Raw genomic sequence first — 25,691 nt, forward strand, 5'->3', positions numbered from 1 at the left:
AGAGGAGGAGAATCCCCTCCTTTGAGCTGTATGTAGCCCAGGAGGGTGTCCCTCTGTGTGGAGACACAAAATGCTGCTTCCTCCAAACCCCACTGAGTTTTGCATTTAGGTGCCCCTGACTTTATCTTGGTCACCTACTGGCAGTGTTGCCGAAGAGCTGCTTGGCTTTCCCTGTGCAGGTAGGGATTGTCCAGGGGATGGACCATATTGTTGGGATGAGGGACCACAGAGGCTTCCCGGGGTGCTCCGGCTCCATCCAGCACAACAGTTGTGCTGACTGGGAAGCTACCTTCTTCCACTTAAGCTTCTCTGTTACAAAAGGGGATAAACACAATGATGTACACCCCGCTAGGTTCTAAACCTGTGTTTATTTTCTTTTTAAGTGGGGTTTTCTGCAAGGTGAGAGTCATGAGAACAAGCCAGCTCCAAACACGGTGGTTTTCAGTCTTACCAGCTTTGTTGCCATGACAAGTTGTTTTAAGTGATGCCAAACCTAATGCATGAAACGGCTGCCAGGAAGAGGGGTTTTTCAGTAATCATGAAATTATAGAATCATAGAACGATTTGGGTTGGAAGGGACCTTAAAGATCATCCAGTTCCAACCCCCTGCCATGGGCAGGGAGTGTTGCAGTATCATGCTCATCACTTTTATCTCTAAGCACTGCTCCTGTATAGAGCACTGCCATTGAGACTTGGGGGAGGGCTCTCACATTGGTCACCCAGCTTCAGTTCTTCTCATTCAGCCAAACATATCCCTGGCTTTTCTTCCGTGCTGCAGACAGGGACATCTTTTATCACTTCTGATAGCTTTAGGGTGTTATCTTTCTTTCTGACTTTCTTTTTTGGACAGTGAAGTGGAAAATGTGTCTCTTCCAGTCTTTTCATGTTGATTAATGGAGTCATTCCTCCTCGAGTTTCCATGAGCTTTAAATCTGTTTCTCTTCCAGCTTATGATCGTTGATTCTATATTTGGTTAGACTCTGTCTGAAACCTTACATATTTCAGCATAGAGAGGACATCTGCTGTGTCCAGAGAGCCCACAAAGCCTGTGGGTAACATGGGGTGGCTCTGGGAGGACAACGAGCACTATTGCTACGCTGGGTTTTATCTGTAGGGCTTTGAGGAGTGTCCTGCCCCGCAATAAATACTTGTGTTGTAGCTCTGAGCATTAATATCTCTGAAATACAGGCAGAGTGGTTTTTCTCAGCCTGAACCACTTAGCATTGAAGCCTTCACATGGGGCTTGGGGATGCCTTGCTGCGATGCTTCATTACCATCAGACACAACACACTAAATATTAAATGAGAGGCGCTGCTGTCGTCTTGGTATGACAACGTGCTGATTTGCTTCATCTCCTCTCGCTTCCCCAGCAGCTCCTGGGTAATCTTAGAGACACTTCAGGTATCTCTAGAGCAACCCCAATCCTTATTCATCATGGAGAGCCTCAAGAGCAGTGTGTTATGAGGAGAGATACCCTTATCAGCATGCCTTCCCTTGCCCTGTGCAGCCTTAGGGCATGGGCTGGAGGATAAAAGCTGCTGATCATAGGACTGCATGGCCTCTGGAGTTATTATCACTCCAGTGATAATACAGGAGGGCTGAGGGCAATATTTTTCCTGCAGTTCAAACCATGTTGTTATTTCTCCCCTTCTTTGCAGTCCTACTGCTCGGACCCGAGCCTGGTGTTAGACTTGAAGAACCTCATCGTCCTCTTTGCAGATACACTGCAGGTACGTGGCTGTTGGTAACCACTCTTGGTCTTGCTCAACATTGTGCTGATCATCGATGGTGTAATCAGAGGGCTCCAGTGCCTGATGAGGGCTTGCTGTGGCGGCCTGGCTTCCTTCTTGGCGTTGTGGTGCCTGATGGACAGCTTGATTCTCCCTGCACATGAGGTGGCCAGCCCATAGGCAAGGACCAAGCCTTTACCACCTTGCCAAGTCCTTGTGCCTCTTGCCCACACACAGATCCATAACCCTTGGTCCTACCACCTCAGTAAATCACTGCCTAAATCCCTTCTGCAGCACCACTCATCTCTGTGGTGGTGGTAGGGGAGAATTTACTCTCTATTGAACAGGGAAACTAATATTCAGCTGCCTGCTTGTGACTTTTTCTTACCTGAAGTTGCTCTCACTGCAGGGATACGGCTTCCCAGTGAACCAGCTCTTTGACATGCTGTTGGAGATCCAAGACCAGTATAGTGAAACCCTGCTGAAGAAATGGTCAGGAGTTTTCAGGTAAGAAGCTCTTTAAGGAAGCTCACGAGATGTAACTTACAGAGCAGTTTTGACTCATATAAAGGAGAGATGAGCAAGCTGCTCTAGTTGAAGGGGTCCCTGCCCATGGCAGGGGGTTGGAACTGGAGGAGCTTTGAGGTCCCTTCCAACCCAAACCATTTGATGATATGATTTGATTAATAGCAAGCTCATGCTTAAATCTGGGGGAACAGTAAGCTTCAGCCTGGGCTCTCCTTGGACCAGGGAGAGACAACTTAAAGACGGTTGTGAGGATCCTGCGTGCGGTGAGATCTGTGCAATAACTCGGTGTAGACCAGAGGTTTTATATCCCAGATGGATAAGGACAGTTGATAGATGGAAGGATGCAAAAAGCTGGTGTTGTAGCAGCATTTCTGTGCCCTCGTGAGCTGTGTGTGTCCTGGGACATCGGTGGCATATCCCTGTGCTGCTGATGTGGGCATGTCCATGAGCTGAGCATTTGCCCAGCAGTAGGATATGGTACATTTATTATCCGGGATCCCATGCTGTGCTCTGCAGCCACCAGCTCATCCTGTGATGGTCCTCTCGGACCTCCCAGGAGGATTAAAGCATCTCAGAGCATGGAGCATTGGAAAGAGGTGCTAGAGGATTGTTAAAGGCCTGGTAGCTCAGCATTCACCTTTCTTGATTCAGGCAGGACTGAAGATGACCTGGGTTTTATCAGGGGCTGCTGCTGAAGCTCCAGTCTGGAGTAAAATCACCATTAAGCTCTGGTTATGGCTTTACACAGGCTGAAGACAGCAAACTTGGAGCTGTCAATGAGTTTGGCTGCAGCAAAGACGATTTCAACAGTCACAAACATGGGGAGAAGTTTAGACCCAGGGGATTGCATCTTCAGCTGGCACCTATTTCTTCAGAGCTTCCCAACTGAGCAGTAAATCTGCAGAGCTGTGGCTGGCCTGTCATCGCAGAGCTGCCTTTGTAACTTTCCTTTTCTTCCCTTAGAAATATACTTGATTCAGATAACTACAGCCCCATCCCAGTGACGAATGAAGAAGTTTATAAGAAAATAGTTGGACAGTTCCCATTCCAGGATGCAGAACTTGAAAAGGTAATCGTGAACCAGGGAACGTGGTACGGTGGGGCTGCTGGTGCAGGAAAACCCCGCACCCTTGTAGCTGGCATTGGGAACTGCGAATGAAAGCATCCAAAAATCCCCAAACAAACCCAAAACCTCAAGCCCCAAACCAGATAGACAACAACAAAAAAAGCCAACCCTAAAACAAGGGAAAAGAGCAAATACACTTTCTATATGATGTATTTCTGGTGTGGGTGAGGGAAGTGCGTATAGTGATACCTCATTGGTTTTGTTTTCAGCTCGCAGTGTGCTATTACAGCTGCAGTGGACAAGAAACTAGAAATATCTGCTTCCATTGGTATTTTATTCCCAGTTTAGGAGCTGTTATTGACCTTCGTTTGCTTTAATCTGATGTTAAAAAAAATAAAAGGCCAACAAAATGGTATATCTTGGCTTTTGTAGAAGTGTGTGCTCTCAAAACCTAAATCTCGCCAAATCTGACCTAGCCAGTGTCCCTTAAAAGCCTGCTTGGCCTTCTGCTCCACATCTGGCAGCCAGCGAGCTCCAAGCCTGGTGAACTTAATTAGGACTGGGAGGCTTTTTGGTCCAAGTCAAGTATTTAGATTTCAGGAGGTCTGTGTCCTTCCCCCCAAAGCTATATCAGGGGCTCCAGCTTCTCGCTATTACGCTCCGCACCTCCCAGCCCTGTGAGTAAAAGCTGGTTGGAAAAAGCTTTGTGTAGGACATCTGTTTCCTCTTGGCTTTTGGTGGTGTAAGCAAGTGCTCACCTTGGGCAGCGACGGTGGGAGGTGACCAAGCAAAACACCATGTGCACGGTGGGAGAGAAAAGTTAATGGGTTCTCCAATGGGGATTTTTCAGACGAGTTAAGGAGTTAGGAGAGGGAGTGAGGGTCCTGGTGGGCTGCCTGCTCCCTCCTAGCTGCAAGTTTCCTTTTTGAGACTCCAAATCCCTTCTGCACCCATGTGCCATTTGCAAGTGATTATCTGGTCTTTCACTTGGCTGAAATGTTTATATAATATACAATAAATGCTGGCTTGTTGTTTCATTGCTGGGCTTAGCTAAACACTAGAATTGATTTGGCTGCTTGGAACATGTTGCTGGAAAGCACTCGTCACTCCTGTTCAGTGTCTGCGCCTCGACTTGAGTTCTCTCCTGTATTATTTTTACAGCAACCGTTTCCAAAGAAGTTCCCCTTTTCTGAGTTTGTGCCTAAAGTTTACAATCAGATCAAGGAATTCATCTACGCCTGCCTGAAGTTTTCGGAAGACCTTCATCTGAGGTAGGAGATGAGTGTGGTAGGGGTTGGAATACCGAGGTTTTGCCTGCACTGAAGCATCCCTGGTGGTGTTCAAGGCCAGGTTGAAAGGAGCAACCTGGTTTAGTGGAAGGGTTGGAACTGGATGGGCTTTAAGGTCCTTTCCGAACCCAAACCAATCTGGGATTCTGTGATCTCAAAAGGTCTAAAATATGAGTTCTTTCCCTCAACCCTTCATGCCGCTCAACTTGGACACCTTGTCTAGGCTGGAGGGGGTGGTGGTCTCCTTGCAGTGGTGGCATCCTTCATGTACAAAGGGATGGCCAAGACTTCAAAAATAGCTGCCTTGTGTAGGGAAAGAGAGCCCTGATTGAGTTGTACTGAATAGATGAATCTGGTTGTCTTAAGAAAGCTAGAGATGTTCCCTTGTCACTGGCTCAGTCTAACATCTGCAACTCCCTGGATGGCCCTTAAGAAGCCCATGGCCAGGAAAGCCCTTGAGGTTTTCATTCACCCTGCTTTAGGGGGTTTTTCTTGTTTCCCGTGGGAGTTTCTATGCAAATAACCTGATTATTTATTTTTTTTTCCTTAAAGCTTACAAAATATTCCTTGTTTTTACCCTCCTTTCTCCATCCCAAGTTGCCGTGATGCTGGTTTTGCCTGTGTGTTTGTGTGTGAGGTTGGAAAACAACTACATGTGCCAGAAACTGCAAGTTGGTGCTTTCTTTTTGCACCCAGTGATGTCTGCAACTTGGTAGAGATACATAAATACAAATAAATAAATAAAGGTGTATGTGTATATATATATATATAAAGGTATATATAAAAGTATGTATAAAGGTATATAAATAAATGAAGGAATATAAATGAATCACAAGATTTTTGCTGGCAGGAGGGATCCTGCTTCCCATCTGTTCACAGCACTGTACTAGCAAGAGGTTGGACTATGGCTGGCATTTATCTCCCTTGCAGCTTCATGTCCTCGCCGTGGCCTGACACTGGACATTGCCCCAGTGTGTTGTGAAGCCAGGGCAGTGTCCTGGGGACTGGCCAGATGTTTCCATGCCTCCACGGGGCTCTTCAGGGTTTGAATTCTCTTCCTTTGTGCGAGGGGTAGTAATCTGGGGAGGCATTTTCTCTCCGCCTTCTGCTGGAGGCCGCGGTCGCTCATCAGTTGATGTGGAAGCACAGGAGGTTTCTCACCCCACCCCGTTTCATCTCAGCCTTTCACCGGTGGCAGGTTGTTCTCTTTGGTGGCTCCCAGGGCTCTTAACCTGGGGGTCACCATTAAACATCTCGGTTTCTAAAGCCGACAGCACGGTCCTGTTTCACACGGATGCTGGTTTCACCCAACCCCTCTGTTGGCACTTCCCTCGTGAGTTTTGTGCTCTTCACCATTACGGAGATGATTGGGTTTGTCAGGGAAGGGAAGAAAAGTGTCCCCTTGGGTCCCTCCTCAGGGGTCCCCTTGGATATGTTATTAACATTCCTTTCGACATTGGATTTTCCAGCCCTTTTTGAGGAGCAGCGTTGGGCTGGGGGAAGGGAGCCCAGCTCTTGGCTTTTCTAGGCAAACATTTGGAATATTTCTCTGCAAACCCCTGTTGACACTTTCTTCATTTCACCCTGACAGCTTGAATTAGTTTTTATTAGGAAGCTTGGCTACAAAGCCGGCAGCAAGTTTTCTTTCTCTTCTCTTTCTTTTTCTTCTTTGGTTGTCATTTACCTTGCACCCTGGAGTGATTGGGGTCAGCCTGCCAGTCATGGAGGGCCTGAAGGTCATGACTACTGCTATGGGATACGGGACATCAGCTGTCATTAACCCAGACAGTTCCTTTAAATACTCTGCAGTCTTTTCCTGCAGAGCAGAGCCTATGGCAGAAAATGCAGCTTGTGTTTTATTCTCTTTTTCTGATTATTTCTTTTAAACCAGCTCCTGGTATCTGTTGGACGGGAATGTTCTCCTTTATGTCGATCCGCTTGTGAAAGTTACTTTGCTTATTGAGGAAAATTTGGAGCCTGGTGTGCATTTATAGGGGCTGCACATTTTTTGTCTCTATTAATTTGATGAGGAGAAGGAAAACCTTTATATCTTCATCAGTTTTGCCTGTTAAGAAACGTGGATTTAAGTTCGCCAAGGAGATGCCTTTTAAAAGTATCCACTCACTGGAAGACTTCCAAACCTCCACGCCAGTGACGTTTCCCATTTGAAAGATAGGGAATGTCTGTGGAAAACAGTGGGGGGAAGGATGTCAGCTTGAGTATACCAGGACTTTGGTTGGTTGGTTTGGGGGGGTTGTTCAAACAAAGCACCAATCCTGGAAGACAATGGGGTACGAGTTTTAAAGTGCTGAACGTAATTTAAGCGCATAAAGCCGTGAAAAATAAAATGGAATTAAAAAATAACAGGCTTGAATAACTACATCAAGTAGCTACTGGTTTGGAAGCATTGATTTGGAAGTCAGTTGTAGGTGAGAGGAGATAAATGTAGTTTCTTTGGTAGCTGGTGGTACTGCTATGGTGTTAATAGTGGTCTGTGGTTACAGACTATGTGTGTAGGCTCAGTAACAACCACACCACTACCAGCTTCTACCAGTTTGAAGCTGACAGATCAAATTGGCATCAAACATACACAGTGAGCAGCCCACATGGACAATATCTGTGGGTTTTGTTTTCTTCTTGATGCATATTGAGAACGGAGATCTGACCTGGCTCTTGGACCAAGGCTCAACTCACACTCAAGAGTCAGCATCATGCACCTTACTGGTACCATCACCCTTTGTTAAGTGGCCCTGCTGGTCTGGGCACTGGGTCCTGTACTCCTTAGGATCATAGAATAGTTTGGGTTGGAAAGGACCTCAAGATCATCCAGTTCCAACCCCCCTGCCACAGGCAGGGACACCTCACACTAAACCATGGCACCCAAGGCTTCATCCAACCTGGCCTTGAACACTGCCAGGGATGGAGCACTCACAACCTCCCTGGGCAACCCATTCCAGTGCCTCACCACCCTCACAGGAAAGAATTTCCTCCTTAGATCCAATCTAAACTTCCCCTGTTTAAGTTTGAACCCGTTACCCCTTGTCCTGTCACTACAGTACCTAGTGAAGAGTCCCTCCCCAGCATCCCTATAGCCCCCCTTCAGACACTGGAAGCTGCTCTGAGGTCTCCACGCAGCCTTCTCTTCTCCAGGCTCTTCAAGCTTCTTCTTGGTTCATAACTTCAGCTGTGAGGGTGCTGGGCAAGGCAAGGGCTAACACCCATTGCCCCTGTGGCCACCCTAACTCACTAGGTCATGGGGAGCTTCTCCTCTGAAAGCTCAGTTTGAAGTGCTTTGAAGAAGTAAAAGCAGCCATCAGCACTGGCTGTGGTGTCGGGCAGAGGCAGCATCCTGCTCCTGCCAAGAGCGTGACTGTCTTGGAGCGTACAGGCAGCCAGACAGTAACTGGCTTGTTGAATTTTGATGCCCTGATGACAGGTTGATGTTTGAATTACAAAGGGCAAGCTCTTCCAGCACTACCTATGGGACTGCTGCGTTGGTTCAGTGGGAAAACTGACGTCGTGTCCACAGTCCCATGGTTTTCATCTGTGCTTTCTTGGTTTCAATAGATGCTGGAAGCTCCAGCTGCCAGCTCTGCTTCCAGTCTTGGCCATTTCGCATCTCCACCTTCCTTGGGGACAGGCTGTGTTCCTCCCCGTGGATTGCATTCCAGGATTTCCCAGGGATAATCCCAAAAGGGGCATGGTGCTTGTACAAAGATACAGCCTTGTGTGTAATTTTGTGCCTATATAACTATTTCTTGACCCCCTTTGAGTGTGGAGCCAGCCCTTTTTGCCCCTCAGCCCATTCCCCACTTCCAGTGCCACTCTGGCAGCATCACCCCCTGTATCACCCCTTTGCTTTGAATCTCCTTGGGTGTCTTTTTTACCATCTGTGGATCATCACAGGGTTAGATTTTAGGGGACTTGCTCTATTTAACCATGCTGTTGCCTGGTGGAGGGGACTGGGGACAATCTGGTTCTTCCTGGGGGGTGATGGAGGGCAGGGGGGTATGTACACGGTGGGTTTCTTTTGGTGTTTTCTTTAAGTAAAGCCTTATTTGAGAGCCCTGCCCATAGTATAAAGACCAGGAAAATTCATTGGCTGGTTTCTTCTTCCCTCCCGTTTTGGTTCGTGTTCTATACTTTAAGAAACGCAAACACATCACCTTGGACCACACGGAGAAGGAGCCATCTGGGATATGAAGTGGGCTAGCCCGGATTATTGCTGGCTTAGGAGGTGCTTCCCTGCTAAGCAGGAGGGAAATAAACTCAGAGGGATCAGGAGTGATGATCTAGAAGAGATCCACACCAAGACTTTGGCTGATGAGATCGAATTTGAGTTATCAGGAGCTGGGTCCCGCTAACCTGCTAGCCCTGCTCCACTTGCATTCAACTGGGAAGGAGATGGTGGGCGGCCCTTGGCAGGTTTGTAGCTGGCCAAAGCAGACCTCTAAACATCAGGGAGCAGGAAGTGTTTGAAGAACCTGTTGGGGAGCAGAGTGTGGCGAGCTGCTGTGTGCATGGGGAGCTGTGCAGCTGGGTTTTCCTTGGGAAAGCCGCGGCAGGACACGGATTTCTTGGTCTGGCAGGAATGCAGGTGTGACTTTGTTCAGAGATGTGAGCGGGGAACAATATTTGCCACTTCTCCTGGGAATTTTAGGGATTTGAGTGCAATCCTCATGCAACAGAACAAGGAAGGTCCTGAAGAACTTCAGAAGTTGAATGAAGGATGGGCAGTGCATGAGGAGGGTGAGCATGTCCAGAAGGCTGCTATGGCCGCAGTTGGAGAAGGTTTAGTCTTCTTTTCCCAAAGGTCCAAGGCTTGGCACAGTGCATCTGCTCTCGAGTTAAATAGGCACAGACATTTGGGAGGGTCGAGCTGGACCAGGGCTGGCAGCACCCATCCCTGCAACCAACAGGTACCCCAGTACCAGCACCCACTACCCTCTGCCCTTCACACTGTTAGGTGGGGGGGGGGGGGGAGCTGCAAGTTTTGCTTTTGTTTCTCATGTCAATCCCTGCTTTGTAACTTGGGCCATTTGTCAGGTAAAACAGGAGAAGGAGTAAAAGGTCACGGGATTGATTTACCACGAGCCTTAAAGTTAATAACACTGCTCAGCCTTCCAGTCGGGAATTTTCTTTGCCCTCAGCTGCCTGTCACTGCGCTGCTGGAGATAAAGCCCCGTGGTGTCAGGGCTAATGCAGGGCCAATGACAGATCAAAGGAGCCTGTGCTGGGGTGGGTTTCCAAAGCCTCCTTCAGTAAGGAGAGGTTGCACCTTGCTGGTGCGCACGGGGAGGAGCAGCAGAAAGCCAACCCCTAAACTTCAGCAGCACTGTGGTTGCAACCGTCTGGCAAAGAGTGTCAGTGTGTTGCAAGAGCTTCCAGTGTGATTCATCATCGAATCCCAGCCTGGTTTGGTTTGGAAGGGACTTAAAGCTCCTCCAGTTCCATGCCCTGCCACGGGCACGGACCCCTTCCACTGGAGCAGCTTGCTCCAAGCCCCTGTGTCCAACCTGGCCTTGAGCACTGCCAGGGATGGGGCAGCCACAGCTTCTCTGGGCACCCTGTGCCAGCGCCTCAGCACCCTCCCAGGGAAGAGCTTCTGCCTAAGAGCTCAGCTCAGTCTCCCCTCGGGCAGGTTCAAGCCATTCCCCTTGGCCTGGCCCTACAGGCCCTTGTCCCAAGCCCCTCTCCATGTTCCCTGCAGCCCCTTTAGGCACTGGAGCTGCTCTCAGGTCCCCCCTTCAGGAGCCTTCTTTTACTTAAAATGCTGTGAGAAGGTAATGGGTGTTTGTGTGTGTGTGTATCAATTTCCTTTTCCCCGCCATTGCACATCTTTCATCCTTTTTCCCTTGTGTACTGAATGTGCAGAACTCCAACACTGTGTGCTGGGTGGTGGCTCGGCTGTGTGGGTTAATGCTGACTCTACAGGCAAGCTGTGCTGGACCAGCCCCTGTAAGAGGCTGAGGGATGTAGATTTAGCTCATTTTATCCCCCCTTCCTTATGAACACATGCACAAAAAGACCTAAACTGTTGGCATTTTGGTATATATTAGTATGTGAGTGCACGCAGGCATCGTGAGTAAGGCAGAAGAGAGTTGGGAAGGCGATTGGGTGATGAGGGCTCAAGAGTTTCTCCGTTCATAGAGCATTTTGCAAACCTCTTTGAATTCCACTTTCCAGCTCCACGGAAGTCGATGACATGATCAGGAAATCCACAAACCTGCTGCTGACCCGAACCCTGAGCAACTGTTTACAGAACGTCATCAAGAGGAAAAACGTTGGGCTGACAGAGGTAGGACATGGCTTTGAGGGGATCCGGGTGTCGGAAGAGGGGTTTGGTCCTCAGAACTCCTTACAGCACCTTTAGAGATGCTGGTGTGGAGCCTTATGCTGAAGTGTTTGGTTGGGAACCAACAGTGGAACCACACAGTGTTGCTGTGCAAAGCAAGAGCACCTTATATTGTGGGAAAGAAGATTTTGTGCTGTTGCTGTTGGCATTACCCATCTTCTAAATTAATGGCTCATTATACATGTGAATTAAAGTAAGAGGACTTGGGGGTGCTGGTCGATGAGAAAATGAACATGAGCCGGCTGCAGTGTGCGCTCGCAGCCCAGAAACCAACCGTATCCTGGGCTGCATCCAAAGGAGCGTGACCAGCAGGGCGAAGGAGGTGATCCTGCCCCTCTGCTCTGCTCTTGTGAGACCTCACCTGGAGCATTGTGTGCAGTTCTGGTGTCCTCAACATAAAAAGGACATGGAACTGCTGGAACAAGTCCAGAGGAGGCCACGAGGATGATCAGGGGCTGGAGCACCTCCCGTATGAAGACAGGCTGAGGAAGCTGGGGCTGTTCAGCCTGGAGAAGAGAAGGCTGCGTGGAGACCTCAGAGCAGCCTTCCAGTACCTGAAAGGGGCCTATAGGGATGCTGGGGAGGGACTCTTCATCAGGGACTGTAGTGACAGGACAAGGGGTAACGGGTTAAAACTTGAACAGGGGAAACTTAGATTTGGATATAAAGAGGAAATTCTTTCCTGTGAGGGTGGTGAGGCACTGGAATGGGTTGCCCAGGGAGGCTGTGAGTGCTCCATCCCTGGTAGTGTTCAAGGCCAGGTTGGATGAAGCCTTGTGTGGGATGGTTTAGTGTGAGGTGTCCCTGCCTGTGGCAGGGGGTTGGAACTGGATGATCTTGAGGTCCTTTCCAACCCTAACTATTCTATGATTCTATGATTCTATGATTCTATGATTAAGGAGCGACAGAGAAGAGCCAAGTGGGAACTGTGACAGGTCCCCATCTATAGGTGACGTTTGAGGCTTGTTTTCAGCATGTTGCTGCAGTGCAAGCTCCATATTGGTGTTTTCTTTTCATGACCGATACTTTTTTGTGTGCAAAGTCAGGTTTCTGCAAAGTTTAATGCATGTAAATCATGGCTGTTTGGGAATGTGTGTGGTACCCAGGGTGGTTTGATACCTTAGTGGGACCAATGTGTGCTGTTATTAAACAAGTAGATGTTAATACAGCTGCAGCTGTTTAATGGACTGTGCTGTAGAAATGTGTCCTGCTTTCTGGATACTCTAAATACCCTGTGGAGTTTGCTTAGGAAAGTCCAGTGCATTTACAGTGGTATGTATTTACACATGATGCTTCCTCAGCCCTTTATCTCACTGTCTGGAATCTCTCTGCTCCCTGGGGGCAAATTCCTCTTCCCTCCTGCTCCTCCCAAGGCACCCTCCACAGAGGAATGCAACATTATCCCTGCGCTGTCCATCCCCCAGATGATCCTTTGAACTGCTATTGCAGTGTGATTGAATGTAGAAAGGGCAAACCAAGTGCCACAGTCTCCTTGCAGCTTCTGCCCAGTTTAGATGATGTAGATGTTCCTTGGCATCTTCCATGGGGAGTGAAGGTGATGCCTTTCTTTGGGCTGAGAATAGCCTCTTCAGGTGCTTTACAGCTGAAGAGGATTTTTGCTAGGAAAGCATATGTAGCATGACCCAAGTTTGAAGTAAAGGTTTAATATGGCTGGTGGTCATCTCTGGATGTCGTATTTTCATCCTCTTAGTCCTTACCACTTGCCAAGGTACCACCGGCTGTCTCCTGGGGTTGCCTCTACCACCATTGTTTTTCTAATTTGGTTGAAGAAAAGCTACTTTGAGCATCTTCATCCCCTCCTGCCTCTTTTCTTAGTGTAACCATTGACGCGTTTGTCCATATAGAAGCACGGGGTGATGTTCTTCTGAGTTGCTCAAATATTCTCTTAAGATGTTGGTGTGACTGGGAGCAATCCCAGGCACAGCTACAGGTTGGGCAAAGAAGAGATTCAGAGCGGCCCTGCAGAGAAGGACTTGGGGGTGCCGGTCGATGAGAAAATGAACATGAGCCGGCTGCAGTGTGCGCTCACAGCCCAGAAACCAACCGGATCCTGGGCTGCATCCAAAGGAGCGTGACCAGCAGGGCGAAGGAGGTGATCCTGCCCCTCTGCTCTGCTCCTGTGAGACCTCACCTGGAGCATTGTGTGCAGTTCTGGTGTCCTCAACATAAAAAGGACATGGAACTGCTGGAACAAGTCCAGAGGAGGCCACGAGGATGAGCAGGGACTGGAGCACCTCCCGTATGAAGACAGGCTGAGGAAGTTGGGGCTGTTCAGCCTGGAGAGGAGAAGGCTGCGTGGAGACCTCAGAGCAGCCTTCCAGTACCTGAAGGGGGCCTATAGGGATGCTGGGGAGGGACTCTTCATCAGGGACTGTAGTGACAGGACAAGGGATAACGGGTTAAAACTGAAACAGGGGAAGTTTAGATCGGATCTAAGGAGGAAATTCTTTCCTGTGAGGGTGGTGAGGCACTGGAATGGGTTGCCCATGGAGGTTGTGAGTGCTCCATCCCTGGTAGTGTTCAAGGCCAGGTTGGATGAAGCCTTGGGTGGGATGGTTTAGTGTGAGGTGTCCCTGCCCATGGCAGAGGGGTTGGAACTGGATGATCTTGAGGTCCTTTCCAACCCAAATTATTCTATGATTCTAAGTGGAAGCCCAGATTGGTTTGCTCTGGATTGTAAATGTCTGATGACATCTGACTGTAACTGCTGACTGACTTCAGCAGAGGTTTTTACTCTGTAGTTACCTTTAATGTCCTGAAATAGCGCCGTGTGAAGGCAGATGAGATGACAGCATTAAGGAAATGGCAACTAATGGTGGGTATGATAAATGAGAAGACACCAGGGTGAGACCTGATGCTCACCCTCGCAAAAGTAAACCCTTGTTGTTTCTTCGTTAAATGCCTCGCTATGATCTTGGTTGGTGTCACTCAAGATACGGGTTACTTGGGGTTCAGCAGCACCTGGAACACTTGTGATTTGACATGGCATTTTTTGGTAAGCCTCTTGTATTTGAGCTGTGCTGAAGCGAGCACTGATTGACAGATGAATGTAGGAAAGTCATTAAAATAAATAACCTTTTGTGGTATTAGTGGCTGTCATGGGAAAAGCTTTTCCCCCAAAATTATCTTTTATTTAAGTTTCTGATGTTCTTAAAGGAGGAAAGCTTTTGAGCGTGTAGAAAAGCTTAGCGTATTTGTACAGCAGCAGCTTTTCATGCCAGAAGTTCTTAGATATTGGCATCCATTAAACTGGCACGTCCCTGGTGTCAGGAGCACAATGATTGAACATCTCTTTTGCCTTTGCAGCTTGTACAGATTATTATAAATACGACCCATTTGGAGAAATCCTGCAAGTTCCTAGAGGAATTCATAACCAATATCACTAATGTACTTCCAGAAACTGTCCACACTACGAAACTCTACGGGACCACAACCTTCAAGGTGAGAAGGCTTGGTAGATCCACCCTTGGGGAGATGCTGTTGGTGTTTGGTTGGAGTGTATCTGCTTTCAAAGCACATGTGGGGATGTGTGGATGCAGGGAGCTAAGCCGAGCCGAGAGGTAGTTTTGTCATATCCTGGGAAGTTGGTGCCATCAGATTAGGTTTTGGGTTTGGTCTTTGGAGCGTCACAGGGATGCCGGAGGAGGGACTCTTCGTCAGGGGCTGTAGTGATAGGACAAGGGGTCATGGGTTTAAACCTAAATTGGGAAGATTTAGGTAGTATATAAGGAAGAAGCTCTTCCCTGTGAGGGTGCTGAGGCACTGGCACAGGGTGCCCAGAGAAGCTGTGGCTGCCCCATCCCTGGCAGTGCTCAAGGCCAGGTTGGACACAGGGGCTTGGAGCAAGCTGCTCCAGTGGAAGGGGTCCCTGCCCGTGGCAGGGGTTGGAGCTGGAGGAGCTTTAAGGTCCCTTCCAACCCAAACCACGCTGTGATTCTGTTCTATGATTCTATAATTGGGTCACCTGTGGGGTGTTTGGGTCGTGTCTTATGGAGAGCAGGAGACGGGAGTGCTGAGGATTTAAGTAACAATGGGGAACAAGTTAGGTGGGGTTTGCCCTTAGGATAACTCAGGGAAACCCATTCATTATCCCTTTTGGCATCATCCAACTATTTTGGCTAAGGGTGAATTTTCCTATTCTTATTCAGGCGGGCCCTCCTGTGCTGCAAACCCACTCAGAATTTGGTGGGTCTCAGCCCTTTCTCATATGAGACATTCCTCTTCCATCTCTCTCTTCCATCCTGCACTAGATGTGTCCTCCTGGTCCCCAGGCTGGACCAGAGGCAGACCAGCTTGATCTTGCCTCCCACTAGCCTGGTAACCGTGTCCCATCAGTCTCAGCTAACCTGAGGCTGTACTGGCCATGTAGTTACCTACAGATGCTGTGTTGTGCTGCCTTTAAAGTTTGGGCCAATGTCCTGTTACTTGTGTAGGCTTGTTGCTACGGAGACTCCATTCCATGGAATGTTGTCTTGTTTCCCAGGACGCCCGTCATGCTGCTGAGGAGGAGATTTACACCAACCTGAACCAGAAGATAGACCAGTTCTTGCAGCTGGCAGACTACGATTGGATGGCCATGGAGCCGGGCAGCAAGGCCAGCGACTACCTTGTAGATCTCATTGGCTTTCTACGCAGCACGTTTGCGGTGTTCACCCACCTCCCGGTAAGTCACCTCCACCAGTTTGCTTTCACTTTACATCTGAGGAACATCTGATGGTGCTGTTGAAACTAGTGGTTGCTCAAGCTTATGGAGTGGGATGGAAATGGGGCCTTGGACCGTCAAGTGTTATGAGATAACAAGAGGGTAGATTGAGATGAGCTCTTAGGCAGAAGCTCTTCCCTGTGAGGGTGCTGAGGCGCTGGCACAGGGTGCCCAGAGAAGCTGTGGCTGCCCCATCCCTGGCAGTGCTCAAGGCCAGGTTGGACACAGGGGCTTGGAGCAAGCTGCTCCAGTGGAAGGGGTCCCTGCCCGGGGCAGGGGCTGGAGCTGGAGGATCTTAAGGTCCCTTCCAACCCCAACCATTCTATGATTCTGTGTAACCTGTGTGTTACCAGAAGCTGGTCTTCAGTGAGAGCCTCCCTAGGTATTTTCAAGTCTACTTACCCACCAAAGAGGCAAATGCCACAGTCCACCATGAAGAAGAACCACCATAATTCACCAGCCACCTATATTTTAGATACGTTCACTCAGATTAATGGATATTCAAGACCTTTTTCAAGACATGCCAGTATATGGGTGCCTATTACTTGAACTGCAGATACACTTCCAAATGTTTGTCAAGTCACTGGATGCCTTACATCAGAATGTTGCTCTTTGGAAGGCAGCATATGTTTCTTTCTTTTCTCTGCTGTCTAAAATAGGCCTGTGTTTATGCTGTTACTGCGATCAAAAATGTATTTTATGTTGCTTTATTGCAGTTGGCTGGGTAGTGTCCCATTGAATAGGAGAAATATAACCATCAGGGAGTTTCATTTTTTTGCTCAAAGAGCTTTTTTTCCCCCTTTTAAATAGGATTTGTTGGGAGCTGTCTGGATATATACTTCCAGAGTATCTTCAGTTGTCAGGTATTTTGTAACAGCAAATCCACTGAACACTGTATTTGTCCTAAAAGCAATTTCAGATCTTTCTTCCTTCCTTGGCTGTTATTTATTTGGTGTTACTGGGTGCCCAGGGCTATAGTGCACCAGCACACACTGGGCATCTCTCATGAGCTTGGATATAAACAGGAAAAAAAGACTAGTAATACACAATGGTGGTTTTCTTCACTGCATTCTGCTTGTTTATACCATTGTGATTGCTCTACTGGAAGGATGTTCCAGCCCTTCAGAGCAGTTTTAGGAGGTGTTACAGCCCCAAAGCTGTGCAGCCCTCTGTATAGCTCATGTCTGTATCATGGTTTGGGTTGGAAGGGACCTTAAGATCCTCCAGCTCCAACCCCTGCCACGGGCAGGGACCCCTTCCACTGGAGCAGCTTGCTCCAAGCCCCTGTGTCCAACCTGGCCTTGAGCACTGCCAGGGATGGGGCAGCCACAGCTTCTCTGGGCACCCTGTGCCAGCGCCTCAGCACCCTCACAGGGAAGAGCTTCTGCCTAAGAGCTCATCTCAATCTCCCTTCCGGCAGGTTAAAGCCATTCACCCTGCTCCTGTCTCTCCATGTCCTATCACTACGTGTCTCATATGGCTGCCTCTATCAGGAAGATTTGGTGGCAATATGGAAATGAGGATTTGTTTGCTATGGATGGAGAAGCCACCAAGAGAGAAATGAAAGGGTTTTCCTGGTGCTCTATAGCCAGAGTTGGTGAGGGGAAGGTGCTTATTTGACTCTCTTATCACTAGAACAAACTGCTAAATAAAGTGTAGCTCCTGTGCAGAGAGGTTGAAAGGGCTTTCATCCATCTTCTTGTTCAGGACAGGTTTATTGCCAAAATGTCCCCTCTGTTGGCAGCCCAGAGCAGTGTGGCTGGTGCCCTCTGGATCAGGAGGTGCTTGGAGATGGCTGGATTCCTCAGCTGCTGGATTTCTTGTTAAAAAAGGAGACGTAGCTCCATTCTACAATTAGATGTCCATTCTACAATTGGATGTAGCCCAATTCTACAAATCACGCTATGACTACTCCTGCAAGCAAGTAATGGAATTTGACAGGGAGATTGGTTTCTGAACCAGAGCATGAAGCATGGCTAGGAGGAGAGATGAGGATGGGGAGAGTTGCCCACAGTGATTCATGAGATGGACCTGGAGCGATTTATCTTCCTTAAATATTAATGTTTCCTTTTCTGTGTGAGTCAGAATTGTTTTGGAGGCTGGGGGCACAGCTGATTGGTCTGAAAAGAACCAAGACAGATTGAAGCAGCCTTTTTTCTTCCACAACTGGATTAGGAAGGACCCAGCCCAGGGGAAGGCTGTTTGTATTTGCGGTGTAGCACCTTATCTTCAAAGCATTGCAGGGCACTGATCCTCCTGATAGCCTCAGGAGATAGGGGAGGCAAGTCAATCAGGTGCTGCAATCTGGTTTGTGAAGCTGTAGATCTGGTGCAGTGGTTTGTAGGAGATGTAGGTCCGGGGGGTTTATGTGTATTTGAGTTTCCTCCTGTAAGGAGTGCTCTGAAGATGCTGTCACTGAACATTGCTGATGGGTCCCTGCCTACCCTTGCAGGCAATGGTGTGTGAGAGTGAGTCAGGAAGAATCAGGCTGCATCTAAAAGATGCTCAACTCCTTTGGTGTCTCTGCTGGTTTGTTCTTGTAGGGTTCAAGGGCTTTTTCCAGTGGCTTGATAGAAACAGATAAAAATGTCTGCACTTTGCTAAATGAGGTAGGAGATAAGGTGTGGAGAAGCCCACATCAGTGTAGAGCAATAAAGGAATATGATGGAGATGTTTGTGAAAACACCAAAACTGCTGGGTGAGGTTTATTGGTGAAAGGAAAGAGTGAAAGGGGTTCATGGGGGAAAGGAACTATCTCCAGAAATGGTGGTACCTGTAAGAGGATGTTGCTGGATTGTTGGTAGCAAGGTAGTGCTATTCCTGTACTGCTGGTTCAGATCTGGCCCAAATCATTGTCTCTGTATCCTTATGATCCAAAAGAAGATGCTGCCCTGTTTAAAATGAGTTTGCAGCCTGGTCCAGCTATAAAATGGAGGATTTCCAGACTGCCAGTAGCTCATGAAGGAAAGCAAGTAACTGTGCACCATCCTTGGATGGGGCATCCTTGGAGCATCTTCTCATTACTGGAGGTGGACTCAGCACAACACCATATGCCTTTCTGTTCTCGTGTCCTTTGCTGGCTTGGGAATTCCCCTGTTTTCCAGAGGTGATAATTGGGTACCTTTGTGTTGAATTTGCACAATTTTTAGAGAGAAAAGCGTTCTCCTAGTGTTGGAACTTGTTCTTTAGAGGAAGAGTGGCAGGCTCAGGAGATGACTAAGTGGCAGGAGCCAAGCTACTCACCTGCCTTTTGTCACAGCAGCAATTACACCAAGGAAAACCTTCACCTGGTGATCAAAGAAACTCGGCCTGGGCTTGTCTGCTGTTGCTGTGCTAAAATTACCCCAACAAAAAGTGCTGTCCTGTAATAGAATGGAGCTGAAAGTCCTGAGCCTGCAAAAATGCAGGCGGCTCCTTAATATGATGGGTGTGAGTAATCTCATTGTCTCGGATGGGGCTCCTTGTCTGCAGGAAACCTTTCTGGGGTCAAGGCTCCAGCTTGCTGCAAGGCAGGTCAGATGGCCTTGAGAGGTCCGGTTGACTCGAGTCAGTGTTTTGGAGAGGGGGTGAAGAGGAGCAGAGATGCTGAGTGAGCTGAAAGGTGACCCTAAGCCAAGATTTGGGCATTAGGTTTTATGTTTCCCTTTTTGGATACATGAGGTGGATTTTTTCCTGTATTTACTGGAGGGGAATCCCAGAATGGTTGAAGTTTGGAAGGGACCTTTGGAAGCCATAGGATCCTAGCGTGGTTTGGGTTGGAAGGGACTTTTAAAGGTCAGCTAGTCCAATCTACACTGCCATGAGTAGCATGTCTGTTCCACTAGAACAGGTTGCTCTGAGTCCTGTCTAACCAGGCATGGAGCACTTCCAAGGACAGGACATCTACCCACCTCTCTGAGCAACCGGGTCAACTGGTCCAACCCATGGAAGAATAACCCAGCACAAAGCTAGTCCTGGCTGGTGGAGTGCCATAGTCTCCACTTTCTGTAGTGTTCAAGCAGGAATTGCAATCCCTATTTTTTCCTTTAGGACATCAGAGTAGACATTGTGGGAGCTGGTGGAAACCACTCGATATTAGGAATCCCTGGAATCAAGTTGCTTTTTGCAGCTTTGCCTCGGGATGTTGAGTCCCCATCTGTGAAGGGCATGCTGGTGGGTACGGCGTGTGCCGGTGGGGGGCAAGGAGAAGTTCATGGTGAAGTTAATGGGGTTTTGGCGCATACCACTGCGGCATGGAATTTTCATGGTGGTTTAGAGCCACAATTCGAAAATGCTCCACAAAGTGCCCCAAATGTCTCCAAAGAAATAAAATGCCGGTGGGAATCAAAGTATAATTAACATTTGGCTTCAAGGCTGCCCTCTTCCTCCGTTAACCAGGGAGAGTTGCTTACTGCTGCTGCTGATCTTACTCATATGGGATGCTCGGGCCTCCTTTAAAAGAAAATCCTTTTTATTTTTTAAAGGAAAAAAATACTTTAGGGAGGAAAAAAAAAAGTATTTTAGGAAAAGGAAAAAAAAAAAAAAAGGTGGTTTCTGCTTTTCAGCAAGTAAAGGGCCTCCAAAAATGAACATTTCCAGCGTAATACTTTTAAAAGAATGACTGAAAAAGCCTTTTGTCTTTGATGGCTGCTTGTTGTTTTTATTTCTTGTTAGACAAGTTAATGTAAATCGCATTGACAGGGCTACTCCAAACACACTGATTTGTTGACATTAAGCTTCTTGGAGATGGAGGGTTGTGTCAACACCTACAGTGAACTGTCAGGTTAACAAAGCAAGGATGTTTTCTTGGGGGAGGGGAGCAGGGTTGGGGGAAAAGGGGGGTGTTTTGTTTTTATTTTAGGTTTCCTTTAATCCTCTGTTAGTCTTGTATCTTGATAACCTCCTTTGGAAGGTAATCAGGGCAGGTCAAGAGGTGATGCTGACCCGGGAAAGGGAAGCAATCTTTCAGCGATCGAACAAACTCTAACCTCTGCCGTCTTTGAGCGGTTCAGTGTGAACTTTCTGCAAAGGGGGTTTGGGGGTTGTTTTTGGGGCTTTTTTTTTCTTCCTTTTGTGCTTATTTTTGCCAGATGGCAGGCAGAGATTTCAGCTGGAGCCACGCGAACGCTGTGGCTGCTCTGCCTGCAACGGTTTTGCCTTATTCACCATGTTGGCATCTCCTCCCTGATGCAGAGGAATACTCGAGCCCCGGCAGCTCTTGCTTTGGTTGAAAGAGCTTTCAAAGTGTTTTAGGTTTCTTTTAAAGGGAACGATTGCCTATTTTTTATTTAAAAAGCCAAATCCCTCTCTAATATTTTCAAAGGCATTGTGCATGGAAGTAAAATGCCTTGAACTTTGCACCAGTCACAACCTTGACCATGTCGGGAGGGACCCAAGTGGAAAATAACCATCATGAAGACATTGTATAGGCACCAAAGACACTGTCTTTAGATTTGCACAGGTCCTGTGTGTACTTAGATAACGCGTCCATGCACTCAGAAGAGCTGAGGGATTTTGCCTTGAGCTGGTCCCTGCTGTCACTCACTAGGGTTTGACATCCATCATCTCCATCTTACAGGTGGGAAAGCTGAAGGATGTGGCTGTTGACTTGCAGAACATGTTTGCTGGCAATAAAACTTGTCTTCTGGTACTTTCATTTCCTCCTCATCCTCTGTCGACTGGGTTCAAAGAGGCCCATATTTTGCTTTACTAATACTCTGCCAACTGTCAAGCAGCTGGTCCTTGATTAAAGCATTGATGGGTTGGTTGTAGGCACCTCTGGGTGATGACCGATGTAACTCTCTGCCTTTCTTGCTATTGCTTTGCTCTCTTCTGCATTTGACTTTCAACTCCCTGTGTTGTCCTCTGTAGGGGGATGTAGATGTCCACTCTACAATGTCGGTGAGTACAAGGCTGCGTGTCGCACGCGTTTGGTCTGCTCTGCTCGCACCTCAGATGTGAAGAGGGTGAGTTGAACCAGAAAAGGTCCTTAGCCTTGGAAGGGAGGAAAGGAAAAGGCTGAGTAGAAGTTTAAATCAATAGGATAAATAAGAGAGCTGGGAAAAGGGTTCCCTTCCAGAGGGGTCACCCACAAGCGTGCTGTTGCATTAGCGTTGCTAAATTGCTGCTTTTAGAGCACGTGGCATTTAACTGCCTCCTTTTATCCCCCATGCATCTCTAAATGTGTGGGGAATTAGGGGAAATGCGTGTTATTAGGGAAAGCTTGATGGGATCTTCAACCTCTGCTTGAAAGAGGAAAGCTCTTTCTAAAATCCCCCCTCACTCCCTGTATTCTGTTAGACAAATCCCCCATGGAGACTTCAGCCTGATGATCCTCCTGGTCTAAGTGCTCCGACCTGGGTCTTGGACTGCTAAATTCCCTCCAGCTAGAGGGGTAGAATAGTGTTTTATCCAGAAAATAGTGTGGGTGCTTGGATGTTTTCTGTCTCCCTATTTGGATTAGGGCAATTAGCACAAAGAAAGTGATGGAGACCTCTCGGACCTGCCTTCTGGTTCAACGAACCCCTCTAATTGTTGTCATTCCTGCTTGTTTCATGTGCGGGAGAAGAAGCAGCAGCATTTCCACAGATAGACTGCAAACAAAGTGCTCTCGAGCTACCTTGTTTCCTCTATTCCCATGTCTGCAAGCCAAGGCACGTGTGAGCAAAGTGTGCCTTGTTTTATGTTGGTGCAGCCCTGCTCGATGCGGTTGTGAGACGCGGCCAACGCGGAGGTGTCGCCTCTACCCCAGCTTCTGCTTTTCCACCTTTAACCCCTGCGCTCCATTTTAATGCTGAGCTGCCATGGTAGTATTGATATTTCATGCCATGGTTGGATGCTTGTACCCCTTTTCCTGGAAACTGAGCATAGCTAAGCCTTGACTATTTGCAGGCTCTGGGCACCTGGGGTTTCTAAGTCAACATCGAGGTCTCAAATCAACACCAGCTTCTGGAAAGAAAGAGCCTTGTTAAAGCAATTTGAGGCCAGCTTCCATCAAAGCAGTGGCTCGGTTGCTGGCAGGGCTGTGGGAGCTGCCCGCGCTGTTGGGAAGCAGGCTGGGATGCTTTGGGCATCCCCCTGCTTCCGCGGGCTTCCAGGAGCGGTGTTGAATGTCGGGCATCCTACGTGGTGTCCTTAGGGCGTACCCTAAGAGAGACAGATGCAAGAAGTGGTATTGCCTCTGGCTTTTCAACCATTTAGAAGCCAGATGTATTTATTTCTTTAATTGAATCCAGTGCCTAGACAGCTATGGAGTCAGCTTCCTACGGAGAGGGGTGCATTAGTTTCATTAAGGTAAATCAATGAAAAATAATACCTGGAGGTCCCCTGGAAAGGGTCAGGGATGGAGTAATCCCTTTATACGGTGGGACTTTGCTTGCCTGCTCTTAGTTGCTTTTGTTCTTAACTGCAACAGATTCTTGTTTTCCTTTTAACCCTTCTAATTTTCTGTTCTCTAGGTAGTTGGTGTGAATTGGTGGAAATAAATCACTAATCTGTCTAAAAGAGAGTGACGAATAAAAATCTGATTGCACAAAATAGCAAGACAAAGGGGCAATTGTAACAGAATTTAAACTGTCTGGTGGGAAGTAGGTGTGGATAATCCTGGAAGTTTCTTGGTGTAGATACACATAAAATCAAGGCGAGTTGCCTGGGATGCAGATATGGACAGGGCATGGGAAGCATCCGAAATCCTCCCTGTATGGTCCTCAGGGAGCTTCTTTGCTCTCCAAAGATGATCTGAGTCTCATAGGAGGGTTGCACAGACCAGCTTGTCCTGAAGGTTGGGCAAAATGCTCTTAAAAGAGGTGTTTTGGTGGGGAGAAGATGGGCTGGTGGCTGTGTGGTCCCTTGCTGCGGTCTGTTGGTTGGGCATTGTTTTCCTGGGTCTTCTCAAGTGTCTCCAAAATCCCAGATACTTACCAAAATGAAGGGGTTGAAACAAGAGCTGATGGTTGCTTTAAAACAAGGAGCAAAGCATTCAAATGCAGTGGATTTGGCTTTGTTGGCTGGGGAGAAGGTTGACCTCTGATTAACCCAGGGGCCCTAGTTAACTCGAATCTGGGTAAGCCAAGTTATCTTGTAATTACATGGTTTCTTGTCTGCTTTCAGCACTTTGAAAATTAATTGAAACTAAAATGCCCAGTCCCATAAATCCTTTAAACCAGGGTGTGCATGTTTCCCTAGGTAGTGCTTCCCTTTGTGTAGTCACCTTGGCATGTTTGGCTTTGATTTTTATTTTACAAACTTAAGATTTATAAAGCTATTTTGTGCTCACTTTTGCATGCACGTACATACAGACGTGTAGTACAGGGAATCTGGCAGCCAAAAATCCATCCTCTGTGTAAGGAATCCAAACGTGCCTGCTTCCTGCACCAGAGCCGCAGCCTCTACCTTCCAAAAACCCTAACAGAAGTTGAAAGATGGGTCGGTTTGGGGTTTTTTTATCCCCTTTAGCTAATTTAAGTAAAACAATAGACTGCAGTTTTATGCTTTCCTGTTCTTTTATCCACTGGCAACCTGAAACCTTGTAAGGTTCTTCTTAAGTTGTGAACATGTAAAAGAACATCAATGAACACATCTGCATCCAAAGCCCCCAGCTATCTTCCTTAACCTATCTATGGGAGGAGACCCACCTGCCCTAGAGAAGCCCACCCTTCATATACAATGTCCTGTGGGGTCCCTGTTCAGTGGTCACTTGAACTGAGGTTGCGTGGAGAAGGGTTTGGGAGTTCATTCCCATCATTCAGAGCTGAGAGCTGCGTGAGCACTGTTGAGTGTTGTTGGTGTGGTTGAAGTGGCTCTAATTAAGGGCATGGCGTTGCATGACCATCATGGGGTGCCTCTACAGAGAGATATGTTCTCCCTGGATCTTGCAGCATAGGTTGGATATAATAGCAAGTGAGAGCACAAAAAGCATTTAGAAGTGCAGATCCTCATGGATTTCTCATGATGGCCACGATCTTTCATCGTTGTATTTCGTGAAGGGCAATACATAAGGATAGCCAGATGGGTTAATTAAAACCCAAGGTAACTGTAGTTCTGTGGCATTGACCATCCGTCTTTTTCTTCTGTTTTTAAACTATAAAATGTAGATATTGAAACCAGTAGTTCAATGTAGGGCTTAGTTTTGGGGAAAATATAAAACAAACTGCAGTTTTGTATGTAGCTTGTGTTGGTCACTCAGTAATCAGCTCTGCTTGGAAAATAAGAATATCTCCAGAATTGGGCGTTGGTGGCTCATGGAGTGGAAACGGGGTTGGGTGGGTTTTGGTTTTTAGTCTTTCTTTTGTTTTGAACTCATCCTTTCCCCAGTCTGTTCAACATCTGGGCCTTAAGTCATGTATTAGTTGCGTTTCCAACTGGCGGCCGTACGTCACAGCAACGTGCCGACCCTTCCTTCAGCATCCCAGCAAGCAGGAATCTGCGTAAATAGGGAATCTGGAGCATCCCTGTGTGTGCAAAGGGTTGAGAAACCCTTGGTGTCAATGTGTCGGAGTGCCGCGTGCTGTGCTCCAAGCCTTGAGATCTTTCCCCTTTTATTTATAACATCCAATTAGAATGATGAAACTATATAGCAAAGATGAAGCAATTCCATTAACTTTCTTTAAGTCTTCCTACTGCCATAGTTGGCAGATGCTCTTCCCTGATAAATCAGCAGAAAGAAGCATGGCTCTAGCACTTCATACGTTAGGGAAGAATATATAAAAGGTCTGTATTTAATCAACTCTTTGTTTCCAAAATGGCAGCTGCTTTGTATTTAATGGAAAAATCAGGCTCTTCCCAATGGAAAGAATGTTATTCCCAAAGCGAATACAAAAGAAAATAAAAGCCACAAAAGAGGAGGATGAAATATGTCATTTATATACTTTTTTTCTTCTCTTTCATTCCAGTTGTGGAGCCACACGCTCCCATCATGGTCGGGCTATGACTCTGGTTTGTGTCAAGTAACTTGGGAGAGTCTCAGCCCATGGACACAGGGATCAGGAGAGAGCCTCACCCCGTGTTAGGAGGCACAAATAGG

The 25,691-nt window shown here is 47.6% G+C and overlaps 1 protein-coding gene across 3 annotated transcripts in view; it reads left to right on the plus strand.

Annotated features, from left to right (window-relative positions):
* EXOC6B (exocyst complex component 6B) overlaps positions 1 to 25,691 on the plus strand; it is a 307,872-nt gene that overhangs the window by 175,132 nt on the left and 107,049 nt on the right. For all 3 annotated transcript variants that reach the window (XM_065662494.1, XM_065662503.1, XM_065662509.1), the window contains 7 exons: positions 1,659 to 1,730; positions 2,140 to 2,237; positions 3,222 to 3,327; positions 4,486 to 4,595; positions 10,800 to 10,911; positions 14,296 to 14,430; positions 15,473 to 15,652. In XM_065662494.1, the coding sequence (XP_065518566.1) occupies positions 1,659 to 1,730; positions 2,140 to 2,237; positions 3,222 to 3,327; positions 4,486 to 4,595; positions 10,800 to 10,911; positions 14,296 to 14,430; positions 15,473 to 15,652 (813 nt within the window). The remainder of the gene's footprint in view (positions 1 to 1,658; positions 1,731 to 2,139; positions 2,238 to 3,221; positions 3,328 to 4,485; positions 4,596 to 10,799; positions 10,912 to 14,295; positions 14,431 to 15,472; positions 15,653 to 25,691) is intronic.

Source organism: Lathamus discolor, chromosome 1 (genome assembly GCF_037157495.1).
Source record: "Lathamus discolor isolate bLatDis1 chromosome 1, bLatDis1.hap1, whole genome shotgun sequence".
Classification (NCBI taxonomy): Eukaryota; Metazoa; Chordata; class Aves; order Psittaciformes; family Psittacidae; genus Lathamus; species Lathamus discolor.